Source organism: Microtus pennsylvanicus, chromosome 11 (assembly GCF_037038515.1).
Source record: "Microtus pennsylvanicus isolate mMicPen1 chromosome 11, mMicPen1.hap1, whole genome shotgun sequence".
Lineage (NCBI taxonomy): Eukaryota > Metazoa > Chordata > Mammalia > Rodentia > Cricetidae > Microtus > Microtus pennsylvanicus.
In genome coordinates, this window is record NC_134589.1 from 17,477,387 (window position 1) to 17,491,812 (window position 14,426).

The following is a 14,426-nucleotide window of genomic DNA, read 5'->3' on the forward strand; positions in this document are numbered from 1 at the left end:
TGTTTGTTTGTTTTTGTTTTAGTTGTCATGGTTTTATGCCTGCATATGTGAGTAAAAGTGGAAGCAAATGGAATTAATGGATCTTAGAACATCATTACTGTCAGTTCGAATTTTAACTGCTTTGGAGTAGATGCTTTTTTTTTTCTCCCAGAACTCCTCCTCTCACTACCCCTGTCCCCCAGAAAGAAACAGAAGAAATGCCTATTACCTAGGTACTCACTCACTTGTCTATTCCTTGATTCATAGGTCTTACAGGTCATCAGACGGCCGGACCACCCCACAGTTGGGCAGTGCCAACCCTTCCACCCCACAGCCTGCCTCTCCTGACGTCAGCAGTAGTCACTCTCTGTCAGAGTTCTCCCATGGTCAATCTCCTAGAAGTCCCATTAGCCCAGAACTGCTCTCAGCCCCCCTCACCCCTCTGGCTCGGGACAGTCTGCGACACTTGGCCAATGAAGACACCCGTTGCTCCACACCAGAGCTGGGGCTAGATGAACAGGTGAGGGGTATCTCCATTAAATGGCGGGAGGGTATGCGAGGAGGCAGCATATACTGAAGATAGAGCTTTCCTCTCCCTTGTTTTGAAATACACTAGAAATGTGCTGGGTTACCCACCTTAGGGGAGGGGTCTTCTTAACTTCTCCCATAGTAGTAGACAGTCTGGTTATCAACCCTGGGCCACAAGTGTGAAGGCCCAGGAAATGAGCTGAAACTAGGTCGTCATCACCAGAATATCTTGTCTGTCTACAGTCTGTCCAACCATGGGAGCGGCGGACCTTCCCTCTGGCTTACAGTCCCCAGGCAGAATGTGAGGAGCAGTTGGATGCACAGGACATGGCAGCACGCTGTACTCGCCGCACCTCAGGCAGCAAGACTGGTCGGGAGACAGAGGTGGCACCCACCTCACCTCCTGTTGTCTCCCTCAAGAGTCGGCATCTGACAGCAGCAGTCGCAGCTCAGCGCCCAACTCACAGATGAGCAGGAAATGAGACTCTATATAGACTCTCTACTATTGGCATTAAAGCTTCAGAAATCTCTGCGTTTGATATTCAAACATCATATGCTGGAATTTTCACAGTTTTTAGTGAATTTAAGGAATTTAGATTCTCCTTTGGTTGGTTTGGTTTTGTTGTTTCTGTTTCCTTGTTTTGTTTTCATGTCACACCTGAGCACTTCCTCCAGTTGGCAGACAAGTTCAGGAAGAAACCCTGCTGGCCTGGTCCTGCATATCCTCTGCACTGTTGGATCACTGGACTTCCCAATGTTAGATGATCACCCTCTCCCTTGCACCTGTGGGGTAGGGTGGACCAGCCAGGTGGCAGTGGGTGGAAAGCTCCAAGTCGCACAGTCTCCTTAGGTTAGGATGGGATAGAATAAAAGCAATCTGGGCTCTTACCCCTTCCCTCCAGTCTGTGGCTTGACTCGGCTTAGCTCTAGCTGGGCACCCCTCCTTGGTCTTCTTGTGCTGGCGCTCCCTTCCAGCCAGCTTCTTTGCTCTGTTGGCCAGGTCTTCTCACTGAGCTCTGAGCCAGCAGTACAACTAGCTTCTCCTTGTCACCTGGACCTTGAAGACCTATTTCCAATTTCATCTGCATTCGGTCATCTGTCTTGGCTCCTTGGCTGCAGTACTCTGCTGCAGCTGCTCAGGTCACCCTGTTCTACCCTTTCCCATCTTTTCTCTCCTGTTCATGCACACAGACACGTTAGTCCTTCCACTCAGAACATCTATTAAGATAGGGTTTGGACTGCTTAACCCATTCCCACACCCCTAAAAGTTAGGAAGTCTGGAGTACACAGCATCACTTCTGTATCATGTTTTCACTCGGTAGTAGTCACATACCCTGTTTCTTTCACGTCCCTGTCAGTCACTTAGACTCCCTCATCTCTGCTCCCCTTGCCTGTGGAACACTGTCTGGTCCTAGCTGTGGTTTCCATTGTTCCCCCACCAACCTCCTGTTAGCCTTGTGCCTGTCTTATGTATAATCACATCACCAAAAAAAGGGGAGGGGGAAAGGAATTTTCTTTTTCTGCCATTTTATAATTATACAAAAATAGTAGGCAGACTGCTTAATGGTTGGGGTTTTTTCACAATTTTCAACATTAGTGATTTTTTTTTTGTTTGCAAGTTAAAAGGTTTGTCATTGTTTCTTTAAACAACAATAATGCACCATATCCCTATGCATAAAGTGCTTCTTCTATTTATAAGGTTGAAAATTCTGAATAACCCTTTTAGCATTGTAAAAAAAAAAACAAAAAAAAGATAAAAATTTAAAAAAACTTGTATTTTGTAAATATTTTCTTTTCCTGCTTTGAGCTGTGTAATGGCAGCGAACATGTAGCTGTCTTTGTTCTATAGAAATGCTTTTCTTCAGAGAAGCTGATCTTTGTTAATGTCTTGATTCTGTTCGCAAAGCACAGACTAGTGCTTAAAAAAAAAAGGAAGGAAAATGAAAAAAATAATAAAAAAAAAAGATACAGAAAGTCATGTGTCATGCTTTTCTTGATATACTATTCTCTATGTGCCTGGCAATGGTGGCAGCCCAAACATTCTTTGGGGTTTGGAGATTTGCTGGCTAGGTGTTGTAAAGGGTGTTTGACTAAGGTAAGAGATAGTCTGCTCTGAAGTGAAGCAAAATTGATTTATTCCCTCTCATTGTTCCTTTAAGAGGTAAGCAGTATAGTATTTCAAATTTCTCTTTAATGGGGATTTTTACTTGTCACCTGCAGACTTTGAGGGGAGTGATCAATGAAAATATATGTAATTTGCATGTATCTAAGTTGGTTCTTGCTACCTGGGGGAAATTACTTTGTCTAAGAAGGCTAAGGGCCTTCTCTAAGACTCAGCTGTTCTTCCATTTTTCTGCTTTTGTGTTGCTTCTATATGCATCAGGATATACTAGACTAAAACAGCTGCCTTCAGAGGCCACGCACATCAATGAACTGGGGAAGACAAGTATTTTGAGATTGGAAATCTAAAGACTAATGATAGACCTTGACATATTACCAAAGAACTCAGGGAGATGGTTCAGTGGATGAAGTGCACAGTGTGAGATCCTGAATGTGAGCTTAAAGCCAGGCATCTGTAATCCTAGTGTTCCTATGTGAGATGGGAGGCTGAGATCCAAAATCTTTAGCAGCAAGGAATCAGGTAACACAGCACGCACATGTGCAGGAGAACAATGTCTCAAGGTGGACAGACTGACACCCAAGGTAGTCCTCTGGTCACATGCTATAGCACTAAATAAATTGGGGCAGAGATTGAGATGTTGCAAGCAAGAAGCTGCTGTATCCCTAGCAGATCTATAGTAAGATTATAAGGTGTAAGAGAGCAGCAGTACATGGGTATGCATGTAGGATTTACAACATGGGCTTTTGAGTTTACTTTAGCCTAGACCACCCCCACTTAAGTTCCAGGGGTGAGGAATCTCATACACCCCACCCCAAACTTCTTTGCTTCAAATGAACTGGGAACTAGGAACTAATGTAATGTAGCCTTGTCTGAGGATAATTTGCCAAAGGTAATAAACCAAGTCTGTACTCTTTATCTCCAGGACCCCAAAACTGCCGCTCCAATGTCTGGTTTTACTTTTCATTTCCTGTTTTGAATTCTCAATGAAAAGGAACTTGTAAATTTGTTTTCTTGTATTTGGAACTCGTGAACAGAGATTTTGTTTAATCAGAGTAATAACTTTATTTCCAAATTCACTTTTACAGCAACAATCAGTGTAAATCGTTTGTTAAAACACAATACACTACATGGACATTCACAGACAGGAAGCTAAGCTAAAATGATTCCTTGTCCCTCCCCCACCCCCTCAAAATCACCAAAGAAATCATAGGACTTGCAAGCACTGGAGATCATGCCCAGCACAGTAACTGCACAGGCTACAATCCATCAGGAGGGTGAGACTGAGATACTGCCCAAAGTAACCCTTCCAGAAGCCAGAGAGAAGTTTGGAGGCTCATAAAACCATAGTCATACAGTTGGTTACCACCTCTGCCCTTCACTGGAGAACAGACTAAAGGAAGAGGTCTTGGCTACTGCTAGTAGTTGTAGGCTGTGGATCTGAAGCCAGTCCAGAAGTGGTAACTGATGTGCCAGTGACTTAGAGGGAAGGAAGCCAGGGTTTTAAAGAGGCAGGATGGTGGGCTCTGGACACCAAAAGAAGGCAGCAGACAAGAGTAGTTCATAGATTCCTACACAAACCTGGGAGCTACACCTGGCTGGGAAGGCAGGGAACTAGCTGGCTGTCTCTGCCTTGGGAAAGCCTGTCACAAGCCTCCAGGCTAAAGCCATGGCACTTCTCTCTAGCAAGTGGTCGTAATCATGAAGGTTACAGATGGCTACACTCCAAGGCTTCCGTTTGCCCATGTGAAATATCTTAACATGTTCCTCCTCCCCCCTCCCCCCATAGCACAAAGCAATCTCAAACAGGATACAGTCTTACCATTGTAGTCAATTTAAATGGAACTATTGATAAAGTGAATTAAGAGCTTGGAGGAACCAGGCATATGGTATACCCTATCTAGCCCACCCTAAGTAAGACATCAGCTCTGGACTAGGGAGGCATGGGAAGAAAGGACAGGTGCTGTGCCCCTGGGGGATTGTCCTCACTGAAGTCACAAGCCAGACTCTCATTGTAAACTGCCTATCAGCCAGCACTGACCTGATAACTCCAAATAATTATTTTGGGGCTGTTCTCCCTACAAGAGATATTTTAGTGTCCCCATTCAAGGACAGGAACTGCAGAATGGACAATGGGAAGTAAGATAAAAACCAGAATAGGTAGCCATGATGAAGGGACAATGCTTCAAGCCACACTTCCCTTTTCTCCATTGGGCCCATCAGCATCTGGGAGCTTCTCCATAGGTTGTTCTTTAATGGGAAAGGCTGGCTGCTTCCTTCTACCATCCACAGTGTCTGTCCTTAACTCCTTAACTGTATCCAAGCCAGAAGTGATAGAATTGGGCCTGAGGCTCCTATGCTTCTCCTGAGGCCTCTTCCCTGCAGCTGTAGGAGATGCTCTTGCAAGGTCAGTGGGCTGACACCTCGGACACCAAGGGAGTCTCCTACGATGTCCCCTTCCTCAGTGGGGCAGTTCATCCCAAGCCCTGTGGTGAGGGCCCAAGGATGTCTTCTGGAGAATCATGGGATTTCTAGGGCCGCAGCTCTCGCAGCTGACACTGATGCCCTTGTCTCTCGGGATGCAGTAGTTATCAGCCCATCTTACAGGGCTGCTGTGGGACATGAGGCTGTGATTAGGCAGGACCATCTTCACTCTGCAAAACAGGCCAGCAGGAAGCTCTCCCTGACAGGTGGAGTCTCTCTGGTCCTGTGCTTCAGGCCTGGGCAGCTAAGAGACCTCCAATGTCACAATCCAGTGTCTGTGAGGTCCCAGTTGCAGAGGAAAACTTTGAAAACATAGGATGTCCTAGCAGTGAAGCACTGCACTGGCCTGGAGCCAAGAAATACCCAGGACCTCCATCCCTGGTAGTGAGCTAGAACCCTTTGACAAATATTACAAGATACATGCGTCCTTTTTTTTTTCTTTTTTTCTTTTTTCCTTTCTTTTCACTATCATAGTCACTGGTGAACCCAGACAAACAGACAAATCCAACTACAACGCACAGGGTGTAGACAGGGAGGGAAGGGCTGTATCTATGAAGATGTCTGACTGCTCCAGCAGGGCAGGCAGCACCGCTTCCATGGGGATTGGAGGAAAACATTCCCAGGGGATATGTTCCCCAAGTTGGGGTGTGGAGGGCTGATTATGTGCACGGGGACTTACTGGTGGCTGGGCTCTGGGAGGCTAGCAATCACAAGCTGGGGTGGAAGAGAAGGATGAGAGGAATGTGGCCCTGTCCTGGGAGTCTTGTCTGCTCTTACTGATGCCAACACATTGGCACCTGAATTGCCTCCAGCTCAACACGAGAAGAGGGAGGGCCAGGCCTACCTAGGAGGCAACCACTATTTAAAGTTTAAAACAAAAAAAGCAGACAGAAGTGTCCAGGGTCATCTCCAGGCACACTGGTTGGATTTGTGGAACGTAGGACTAGAGACTGAGCTTCAAATCTTTGCCCTCCCTGGACTCCAGCTCTTAGTGTAGAGCAGGTACTACCCACATCTACCCAGGGCCAGGATGGGGGCGGGGAGGCTAAGCACTCAGGACAGTGAGACGGGATGAGAGAACGGCAGTGACTGGCTCTCGGCAGACACGTGGGTGTGATGGACAGGTGGAGGGGCTGCAGTGGCTGTGGGAGGGGTGGGAGGCCTGTCTGCCCCTCCTCCATCCCTCACCCTGCAGAAATGCCAGAGGACCAAGCTTGAGAACAGGCGGATGTCCCCAAAGAGGCACAAGTCCTTACGAAGAACTGGTTAGCCCTAAAGTCCCGGGTCTGTGAAGTGGCCAAAATCATGGCTGCAATTCCAAACTTCAGAACTCAGTAAAGCAGGGTTTTCTGTGAGAGGAGAATGAAGCCCCTCAGCTCAGGACTCCCACCCTGCAGAGTGGGAGGAATAAACCAGTGCCCTGTGATGTCAAGGTCAGCCTTCAGAGAACCAAGCAACAAGATACCACCTTCCAGCCTGGGCTGCCCTACAGAAGGGGCACATACTCCCCAGGGCCTTACCAAACAGGCAGTTGTGCCTTCTAAGGCTGCTGCAGGTGACTGGGGCTACCTGTTCTTCCCAAGCGACTTGGCAGGAGCCTGTCTTCCTCCCCTCTCCTCTGACTCACTGACACCCAGCTCTCAGCCTTTGCTGCCTCAGGCCCGCTTCACATCCACACATTAGCATCGCCTGCCTGCCTATAGCTCCACAAACACACCAAGTTCCTAACCTTTTGTCGCTGCTGCTGTCCCTGATGCCCCTAGGGTGGGGCTGCGGCAATCAGTTGCCCTAGTCCCTTAAAACTCCCCAGAAACAACCTTCAGAGCCTCCTTCACCCTCTAAGACTCAAAGGGGGGTGGGGGTGGGGAAATCAATAGCAATTGCCCAAGGAAATGTTGGGTTTGGCCATGTTTTTACATGTTTTTCTTAAAAAATATTTTATTACTAGCCCACGAATCAATTTGGAAGATGAAATTTACTCTTATTCCCATCACTGATTTTGAAGTCCCCAGCCAAAGCCGAGCCACAAAAGCAGGTTAGGTGACAAGCCGGTCGGCCGGTCTGTGAGGAGCAGTGGGGAGGGCAGAGGGCGAGGGGCCAGATCATTCTTTTTTTTTTTTTCTTCCACACTCTCACTCTCTCTTCTCTCCACGATTATTGACCGCCCCAGGGGCCTGATCACAAACCCTGCTTGGCCAAAGAAGCGGAAACTTCATCGGCTAGTGTGGCAAGCTGTGGGGAGTCCACCATGTTGATGCTTCCCGTGGAGGACACATTGCTGAGGTGCCGTGGAGATGTGTCCCCAGACACCACAGGCGACTTGTACACGATTTCTGCTCCATGGTCTGTCTTGGCTTTGGCATTCTCCCGGAAGGTCAGCTTGTGGGTTTCAATCTGCAAGAAGTACAGGATGAGATGAGTGACAGCCGAGGGAACGCAGACAAGCCCTGACTGACAGACTCTGTGACGGGAGAAAACATTCTTTTATTTGTCTGTTTTCATTCATTCATTCATTCACTCATATATGAATATATATATATATATATTTCTCTGCAGTTTTGGAGCCTGTCCTGGAACTAGTTCTTGTAGACCAGGCTGGCCTCGAACTCACAGAGATCCTCCTGCCTCTGCCTCCTGAGTGCTTGGATTAAAGGCATGCGCCACCACTGCCCGGTTCATTCCTTTATTTTATTTTGATGCAGGGTTTCTCTGTGTAGCCTTGGCTGTCCTGGAACTGGCTCTGTAGATCAAGCTTACCTGGAACTCAGATCTGCCTGCCTCTGCCTCCTGAGTGATGGGATTAAAGGCATGTACCAGCACACCTGACTGTTTGTCTAATCTTTCTACATTCATTTGTGTTTGTGTGAATGTGTGTGTGTGTGTGTATGTGCATGCATGTGCCCTAGTGCATGTAGGGAGATCAAAGGACAACTTGTATGAGTTGGTTCTCTCCTTCTAACATCTGGGTCCTGGGGACCAAACTCAGGGCATCAGACTTGACTGCAAACACCTTTACCCACTGAGCAATCTCACTGGCCTGGCTTGTTTTAAGGCAAGATCTTACTATTTAGCCCAGGCTGGTCTGGAACTAGCTATCCTTAGGAATCAATCCCTCTGTCTCTCAGTTTCTGAGATTACAAGTGTGTGCCACCAAGGTTCAGGCTTAATACTTGATTATTCCACAGAGAACTTCCCCATGCCAAGGGCTACTTATTCTATCCCATTACAGCATCTACATCGAAATCTATCTCCTTCCTGACAGAAGTGGAGGAGGTTCCATTTCTCTGCAACTACAAACAATGCCGAATAGGAACAACCTCCAGTGACTTTGCATGCATCATTTTACATGCGTATATTATCCTAAATGTGTATGACTATTTACTTATCTTTCTTTTTTTAAGATTTATTTATTATGTACACAGTGTTCTGCCTGTATGTATGCCTAAGGTCTGAAGAGGGCGCCAGATCTCATTACAGATATTTGTGAGTCACCATGTGGTTGCTGGGAATTGAACTCAGGACCTCTGGAAGAGCAGCTGGTGCTCTTACCCACTGAGCAATCCTGCCATCCCTTATTTGTTTGTTTGTTTGTTTGTTTAATTGTACTGGGGGGGGGATGCAACCCGTAGCCTCAGGCATGCTGAACACACACCCCTTGCTCTGGACTCTGTGTTTTGCTAGATTGTTGCCAATTTACTGCTAAAAGCACCACAGGGGTAGCCACAAGAGAAAAGGGCCTGCTGTAGAATCACTGGTACCAGCGGTCACGGCTACACACACTCTTTATCCAAGATTATTAAGGTATTTTCAGGTGGCACCCACTAGCGCGGGTGCTAGAAGTTGTAATGCCAAGAAGCCCTTTTTAAGAAATGATATCACAAGCCTGGGGGATGGCTCAGAGGAGTGCTTGCTCTGCTAACACAAAGGCCTGAGTTTGAATCCTCAGCACCCAGGTAAAAAGGCAGGGCAAGTCTGTGCATGTCTATAACTTGTAAACTCAGCATTTGGGGATGGAAACAGTTACATCCCAGAACCTCACTTGTAGCCAGTCTAGCAAAAACAGCAAGCTTCCAGTTCAGTGAGAGACCCTATCCCTGTCTGAAGGCAAAAAGGTAGACAGTGAAAGAAAGAGAAAGACACCTAATGTTCTGCTCTGGCCTCTGCATGTATGTACATGGGTGTGCTCACTTGCATACTCATGTACATGCAACACACACACACAGTTGGGGGTGCAGACACACAATGCTATAGCCAGGAGTCTAAAGGGAAGCAGAAAGCAGTCTGAGGCATGTCTCTACATAAAAGGGGTGGACACAAAATGTCTCAACCTTGTTCTGGATCCCAGACTTTGAGCCAAGTGTGCATATATGTATGCTACATATACACGGTATTTCCATACAACTTCCAAGGTCAGAGACCCTAGGTGAAGAAGCCTTCTTGCTGGGAGCTTGAATGTGGACATTGAGAAAAATCAGGCGTTCGTATGCTCTTCTTTTTGGTTAACAGGGATCTTCCATATTATTGTACTTGAGAGAATCTTTCATTAAAACGTGTGTGTGTAAACACGCATGTGCGTGCGTGCGTGCGTGTGTGTGTGTGTATGTGTGTGTGTGTGTGTGTGTTACAGGGTTGCTCTATTAGCCCCACCTGTCCTGGATCTCGATATATAGACCAGGCTGCCCTCAAATTCAACAGAGATCTGCCTGCCTCTGCCTCTCAAATGCTGAGATTAAAGGTGTTTGATCCACTATGGCCAGCTGTTTCTGGTTTTGTGAGATAAGGTCTCAGGTAGCCCAGGCTGGCTCCAATTCTGTGCAGCTCGGGGGTAACCTTGAACTCCTGATCCACCTGTCTCCAGTTCTCCAGTCTTAGGACACAGGGACCTTCTTTTGTTTGGATCTCACCCCACCTCTGGGGTGCTGGTATTTCTCTGAAGGAGAAACAGGCCCGCACACTGAAGCTCGGCCTACATCAGGCCCCTGGGGGAGTCCTGCCTGCCCAGAGCTTCCCCCAGGGCATAGAAGTTCCCAGGTTGGTGGAGAACTTCCCTTACCCAGGGAATCTCCAAGGCCTAGATCTGCTCCAGTCCTATTGGATCAGACTGAGGTAGAGTCAGGTCTATGACTGCCTATGGCCAAGAGGTCCCGTATGGGAACGAAATACAGGAGGTTTTGTATTTAAATTGAGCGATGTGTGGCAGAATTAGCAGAGCTCTGGCCGTTGATGAGGCTTTTCCACCTTCCCAGAGAAGGGTTTTGATGAGGCTTTTCCACCTTCCCAGAGAAGGGAGCCTGCCCAGTAGCCCTCAGGTATGGCCTCCTTTCTTCAGCTTCTGTCAACTTCCAAGACTGGAGGATCTCCTGCTCTCAGGCAACAAAGGTCTGTGTCCGCTTTGGGGTCCTAAAGACCAGAGGATCTGCCCTTACAGGCCATCTCGGGGAAGAACCCCTCAGCCTGCTGGCTGTGTGTGTGCCGGCCAGGCGCTTCAGCGGTTCGGGTGCCTCATGGTCACCAGGGGCTTTACATAAGCAGTGGATGCAGGCATGCAGCTGCAGAGGAAAGCAAGGAGCTGTGGGGACTTGCCAGGCAGGGGACTCCCAGGGGCCACCCAACATGGCCAAGTAGAAAGACAACTGAGCCACCTTGGATAAGTACCCTTTCTCGTGCTGGGCTAGGTCTGATTCCAGAAAATTCCCTCTGTTCAGTTATTTCCCGGGAGGACCCTGCCGAGGAGACTACCTGCACGATACTGGGCCAGGCAAGTGTGGAGGTGGTTTGTACCAAAGAGGAGAAGCCAGGGCGGCCCTACATTCATCACACCCTGTGCGGGGGCAAGAGGAGCTTGCTCGGAGCCACACATACCTTTGTGTGCCCTTACCCCACACATACCCATGTCTACTAGGTACCCAGTCCTCGGCCCTGAGACAAGACACAGCAGCCTCAGTGGGAGCAGTGGGACTTCTCTTCAGAACCGCAGACTTTGTCCTTTGTCTGTCTGGTGAGAATCTCAGGTAGTGCAGGCTGGCCTGAAACCTACGATGCAGCCAAGGGTGATCTTGAACCCTTGACCCTCCTGCTTCCACCCGGGATTACAGTTTATGCCCAGTCTATGCAATGCTGGGACAGAACCCAGGCTCTGTGCGTGCTGGGCAAGCGCTCTACCAGCTGAGGCTCATCCTCAGTATCGCTAGTTTGCGCTAGCTTTCCTGGCAACCAGCAGAAAAGATATGTCTTTGGTCTCATGCTGTGTTTCTGGTACACTGAGCTCAGGGTGAGAACCCATCGCTAGATAGTCCATATGGGGCCTTCTAGGACCAGCCTAGCCCACTCCACTAACCCCCCCTCCCCATGTGACCTCCCCATTTGTCCCCCCTTACCTTCTTATTCCCTCCTCCAGGGACGTGGGTGATATTATCCAAGGAACCAATCTTCGACTGCACTCTGTCCTTGAAATCCAGCTTCTCAGATTTTACTTCCACCTGGCCCCCTCCTGGAACACAACCCACACAAGAGCCTCTTGCCATCGTCTGTGGTCTGGGGGACTTAGCATATATTAAATGAGGTCACGGCCTGCAGAGCAAAGTGCCCGGGGCTGCTGGAGGCTTGATAGCAATTAGGTTAGTTGTCACCATCCTGGCAGGGAACATTCATTAATGTGCCCATTCTGACTCCTGCAGAGGCTGGGCCAGGGATCACAAGCACAGCCCGCCCTCTGGGAGTTGTTGGGGCTCTGCTTTATCTGGAAGGAGGCTTGGCCACAAGGGAGCCCTTGTAAGGGCTTCCAAATCACCTGCCCCTTCTCTAATTGAGATGTACATTGGGTATTTACTCCACAAAATCTTTCTCCTGAGATGCTTCAAAGGTACAGGAAGCTTGGCCAAGAGAAGGCATGCTGAACTCTAAACTTCCAGCAATGGAGATTTTTCATTTGAGCATCCTGAAGCCACAGCCCCTCAAGACCTTGGAATCACATTGCATGTCAAAAGCACAATGAGGAGAGAGCCTAACCCCGTCTGCCTCTTTGACTTGGGTCACCACACCAGGGTGTAGCAGGAGGGGAGGTGACTTGTACTACTATCCTGGGAAGGGTGCTTTGTTTAACAAAGTCACAGCGAAGGTAGGACAACAGCCCAGAAAGGTCTTATGTCATAGCTGTTGAAGTGACCCCCGTGCTGGCGGGGACAAAGCTGAGATGTCCACAGAGCTGGCCTTTGGGGGTCCAATCAGTCCCACGGCTGGTCCTGTCTTACAGGCTTTTCTGGAGAGCCACACGATGGAATCTGGAACCAGTTCTCCCTCTCCCTCCACCCCTTGTCTAGGCTGGAAAAGCCCTGCTCAGGAGCCGGCAAGGACAGTCACACCTCCCGGGTCACATAGCACCTTCACATTTAATGTTTACTGCCCAGGTTGCCGTATTCCAGGAGGCACCTGCCGGTCTAGCCAGCACCTTCCCATCCCACAGCCTGCCTTCCTCAAGGGCTACCTGGTTTATGATGGATGTTGCCTAAGGAGCCGCACTTGGAGGTCACCTTGCTCAGGTCCACTGGCTTGTAGACAATTTGTACCTGCAGGTCAGAAAGGGCGGGAATGAGACAGAGAATAAAGGGGGTTGTGTTACTAGGGGGGTAACACAAAGCAAATTCCAATGGACCACTTGCCAGTGGCTTCCACCAGCTTCCGATACACCCCACTCAGGGAGGATAATATGCTCCCCAAATCCAGACAATCCCCCCGCCCCCAGAAAACTGGGTCCTCACAAAGTGACTATGGGACCATCTTCAATTCCAGAAACCCAAAGAAATTCTCAAGGAAAAACAGGGACGCCTGGTCCTTGATCGCACTATTTAGCAGATATTTAAATATATAAACACAAATCTTTTCACTGAGGAAAGACCAATCACACACAGTGGAGGAAGTGGCCTGCAGCCTCCAGGTGATCTCCTCAGAAGGGACTCAGAGAGGAGAGGTGGCAAGGAGGAGTGAACATCCAGGAAACTCCCACAGCCCTGGACCATCGGGTGGCATACAGGACCCAGGACAGCGCTATGACTCAGGGAAGAGCCATGTGGTGTCCCCTGGACACTTCATCCTCTACTGGAAAAAGCAAAGCGACACTCACAGGGAGAGCAGGCACACAGCAGAAATCACAGGCTTAGTGGCTCAGCAAGCGTGAGTGAGCAGACAGGACACAAAGGGAGACCTGCCAGCCCGAGGATCCTTCATGTGGCACAGCAGAAAGGCCTGCTCTGGGGAATGACAGTTGCATCCCGAGAGAACACCCTGAAGGAGGCCACCCAGGTAGATGGGGCTCCTGGAAGCCAGTCTCTCAGAACTGTGGCTTGCAGCTTAGAGAGCTGGTCACTAACTGCCACCTTCCAAATGGGTCTCCTATACAGGCCACCAGTGGGGTCATTCCAGTGAGGGAGAGGGTCATCTCCTGTCCATATGAGAGTTGGCAAAGCAAGGTTCTATAGATGGCTAAACGGACAGACCCCTCTCATTTTCATGGAGAGCTGTGCTGATTGTATGCTGTGTTGTGGGGTGTGTGTGTGCGTGTGTGTGCACGCGTGTGTGTGCGTGTGTGCAATGTGTTTCTTTTTCTGCTAATGGACTTGATGGAAGAGGCGGGCAAAAGAGGCAGGCTGTGGCCTCACCCGTCAGTGTGCTGGAGTCACCCGTCAGTGTGCTGGGGTCACCCGTCAGTGTGCTGGGGTCACCCGTCAGTGTGCTGGGGTCACCCGTCAGTGTGCTGGGGTCACCCGTCAGTGTGCTGGGGTCACATGTCAGTGTGCTGGGGTCACACGTCAGTGTGCTGGGGTGTCACCCTGCCCCTGTGAAAGTGGACGAAGAGCAGATGGTCCCGAAGACTTTCTGCAGACAGATCCAGGGTATAGTGGGAGTTCTGGGGCAGGTGATGATGGGAGAGCAAAGGGGTTGGCTCCCCCAACAGGAGAACTTGCGCTCTGCAACCCACGGGAGCCTGAGATCTCCAAGAGGAGACAGGAATGCTAGAGGGACCAGAGCCTCACTCTTCCAGGCCCAGGTAGAGTCTTGAGTCAGTGGCAGGGTGTGGCAGGGTAAGAGATGTTGGAAGCCTGGAATGACCAGAGGAGGAAGGAATGTACGGGGCGTGGGGAAGCAGCCCTAGAGAGGAGGCCACAGCCCAGCCAGGAGGCACAGATGGAGGAGCAGCCTGCCTGCTGCAAGGCCCTCTACCCTAGCAAGAGCCAGCAACAAGCCAGATGTGCAGTCCAGGCCAGGGATCCTGCAACCCAAAATGCCAGAGGTTATAACCACCAGCTCCCTCCCTCAAGAG

General features: G+C 49.4%; 2 protein-coding genes across 43 annotated transcripts in view; one reads left to right on the forward strand and one right to left on the reverse strand.

Moving 5' to 3' along the window:
* The window catches only part of Kansl1 (KAT8 regulatory NSL complex subunit 1), a 132,313-nt gene extending 129,832 nt beyond the window's left edge, over nt 1-2,481 (forward strand). For 9 of the 10 annotated variants that reach the window (XM_075990425.1, XM_075990422.1, XM_075990429.1 and 6 more), the window contains 2 exons: nt 247-499; nt 751-2,481. In XM_075990425.1, coding sequence (XP_075846540.1) covers nt 247-499; nt 751-978 — 481 coding nt within the window. In that variant the 3' untranslated portion in view covers nt 979-2,481. The remainder of the gene's footprint in view (nt 1-246; nt 500-750) is intronic. The other variant, XM_075990428.1, reaches the window with a different exon arrangement.
* A 1,185-nt stretch (nt 2,482-3,666) lies between these two features.
* Nucleotides 3,667-14,426, reverse strand: part of Mapt (microtubule associated protein tau) — a 96,900-nt gene continuing 86,140 nt past the window's right edge. For 31 of the 33 annotated variants that reach the window (XM_075990455.1, XM_075990451.1, XM_075990449.1 and 28 more), the window contains 3 exons: nt 12,594-12,675; nt 11,488-11,600; nt 3,667-7,504 (listed from right to left, as the gene is read on the reverse strand). In XM_075990455.1, coding sequence (XP_075846570.1) covers nt 7,289-7,504; nt 11,488-11,600; nt 12,594-12,675 — 411 coding nt within the window. In that variant the 3' untranslated portion in view covers nt 3,667-7,288. The remainder of the gene's footprint in view (nt 7,505-11,487; nt 11,601-12,593; nt 12,676-14,426) is intronic. The other 2 variants (XM_075990465.1, XM_075990464.1) reach the window with 1 other exon arrangement.